At 35.3% G+C, this 2,500-nt stretch overlaps 1 protein-coding gene across 1 annotated transcript in view; it reads right to left on the bottom strand.

Moving 5' to 3' along the window:
* LOC137630820 (uncharacterized) overlaps positions 1-2,500 on the bottom strand; it is an 8,917-nt gene that overhangs the window by 4,477 nt on the left and 1,940 nt on the right. Inside the window, exon 2 of the mRNA XM_068362368.1 lies at positions 848-1,065. Within this exon, the coding sequence (XP_068218469.1) occupies positions 848-1,064 (217 nt within the window). The 5' untranslated portion in view covers position 1,065. The remainder of the gene's footprint in view (positions 1-847; positions 1,066-2,500) is intronic.

Below are 2,500 nucleotides of genomic sequence, written 5' to 3'. Positions count from 1 at the left end.
CCGCTAATAATAAAGAGCAAGTGTCTGACTAGATATATATATATATATATATATATATATATATATATATATATATATATATATATATATATATATATACATATATATATATATATATATATTTATATATATATATATATATATATATGAATATATATATACATATATATGCATATATATATATATATATATATATAAATTATACATATATATATATATATATATATACATATATATATATATGTATATATACATATATACATATATATATATATATGTATATATATGTAATTATATGTATGTATATATATACAGTATATATATATATATATATATATATATATATATATATATATATATATATATATATATATATATATATTTCTGGTCACTCTCAGCTCTTCCCGTCCCTCGGGTTGGTGGGAGAGGGATTAGTCATACACTGGTGAGAAGGGGATGCGTATGCGTGTGTGTACATATCTATATAAGTATTTAGCCGTCATTTTTCGCGGGTCGCATACACTATAGTCAATTCTTTTTAGTTAGGCAGATTTCCACCAACTCGCAGCGGTGCCCTTTTAGCTCGGGAAAGTCTCCTGATCGCTGATTGGTTGGACATGATAATTCTAACCAATCAGATAGCAGGAAACTTTTCCGAGCTAAAAGGGCATCTCTGCGAGTCAGTCAGTGCAAAGGCGCCTCATTTTTAGTAGGTGTTACCACTTCCAGTTTTCAGTTAGCTTCTATGGAGTGAAGCCGCTGTCCCCTAGCCTTTGCAGCTATGAATATTCAAGAAGCTTATTCGCCCAGTGTTCTTATGAGAGATTAATGCAATGAATATATTTACCAGTATGTTGGGCAGCGTAGAGGGCTGCCAATCCGAGGCCGACGATTCCTGCCGTGGCTGCCCCAGCCACACCGGCAGCTAGGGTACCGGAGGACAAGGTGATCCCGAGGGTACTCGTTGTTCCTGCCACACTCGTTACGACGGGAATGATGGTCGAGCCGACGAAGGCGATGCAGAAGGCCAAGATGGCGCTTGATAGGAGGATGGAGGGCTTCATGCTAGTAGAGAAAAGGGTAAATAGATAATTAGATAGAAAAAAAGAAGATACATAAACATAGATAGATAAATTAATAAATAATACCTGCTTTCATTTATATAAGTTCAGAAAAGAATTCATTTATATAAGTTCAGAAAAGAAGTCTATAAAAATTTATTTTTTCTTTTTTAACGAAAAACAATCGAAAGGAATTGAATTTTCGAAAGATTTAAATTGCATGGAAAAAAATATATAATTTTCGAAGAAATTGAACATTCTAAAACAACATCTTTAATAAACACTATAAAAAATCCTTATTCACAAAAAACAATTTAGAGAAAGTCCTTTATGACAGATGAGTATGCACCACTCATTCTGTCGTTTTACTTCCTTTGGTTGAAGAAATAGTAAACTGAATAATCCACGGACTTCACTACCTGTATTGCGTTTGTGGTTTTTGCTATTTGCTTCATTTTCCTAACATGATTACATTTTGTTTATGATAATGCGTTGTTGCTATAGGTTAATATTCCCAATTCACCAGGCAGAGAGGTTTTATGATTGCACGCCATTGCAGTCATCAGCCACAGGTATTGGCGGTGGGCCTGACCTTTGAGTCAAATAGTCCAAGTGCAAGACAGCAGTTTCCATAGGTATTGTCAGTGTTTCTACCCTTTGACTAAATAGTCCAACTGCAAGGCAACAGTTTTCTAAGTTATTGGCAGTGGGTCTAGTCTTTTCCTGCAAGGCAGCAGTTTCCACAATTATTGGCAGTGGGCCTGACCTTTGACTAAATAGTCCAACTGCAAGGCAGCAGTGTCCACAGGTCTTGGCAGTGGGTCTAGCCTTTGACTAAATAGTCCAACTGTAAAGCAGCAGTTTCCACAGATATTGCTAGTGGGTCTGGCCTTTGACTAAATAGTCCAACTGCAAAGCAGCAGTTTCTACAGTTTTTGGCAGTGTTCTTATCCTTTGGCTAAAAAGCAAGGCTGCAAGGTAGTATTTACCCTCCTACCGCAGAGAATTAGATGGCGAATAAGGTGAAGAATGGTATGGAAAGAAGAGGTTTGGTGGAAGAGGATGCCTTTGATAGAAAGCATTAGAGAGGGCGCATCAGGCAACCGACCCCTTAATGAAAGAATAACGGTGGGAAAGAAGGTTAAGATTCTCAATTAAGTTAATAAATCTAGCATTTTGCCAACATACACTGTTAAAAATTTGCAGTAAAAAAAAAGTAAAAATCATGTAAAAAAGGTTGCCAGGCATTTACCGTTTTAGAAACGGGTATTTTGATATAAAGAAGTGACATTACGGTCACCAACCCGTAGGAGGTAATAACAAAGTAGGGTAAAATTACGGTCGCCTGTATTTTACTGAAATACGGTTGAGAACAGTATATTTCTACGGAGAACTTCCGATTAAGATTAACAGTGTAGATTTTATATTCATCTTTTATT

The sequence above is a fragment of the Palaemon carinicauda genome, chromosome 39 (assembly GCF_036898095.1).
Source record: "Palaemon carinicauda isolate YSFRI2023 chromosome 39, ASM3689809v2, whole genome shotgun sequence".
NCBI lineage: Eukaryota > Metazoa > Arthropoda > Malacostraca > Decapoda > Palaemonidae > Palaemon > Palaemon carinicauda.
This window is presented reverse-complemented; position numbering and strand designations above follow the sequence as displayed.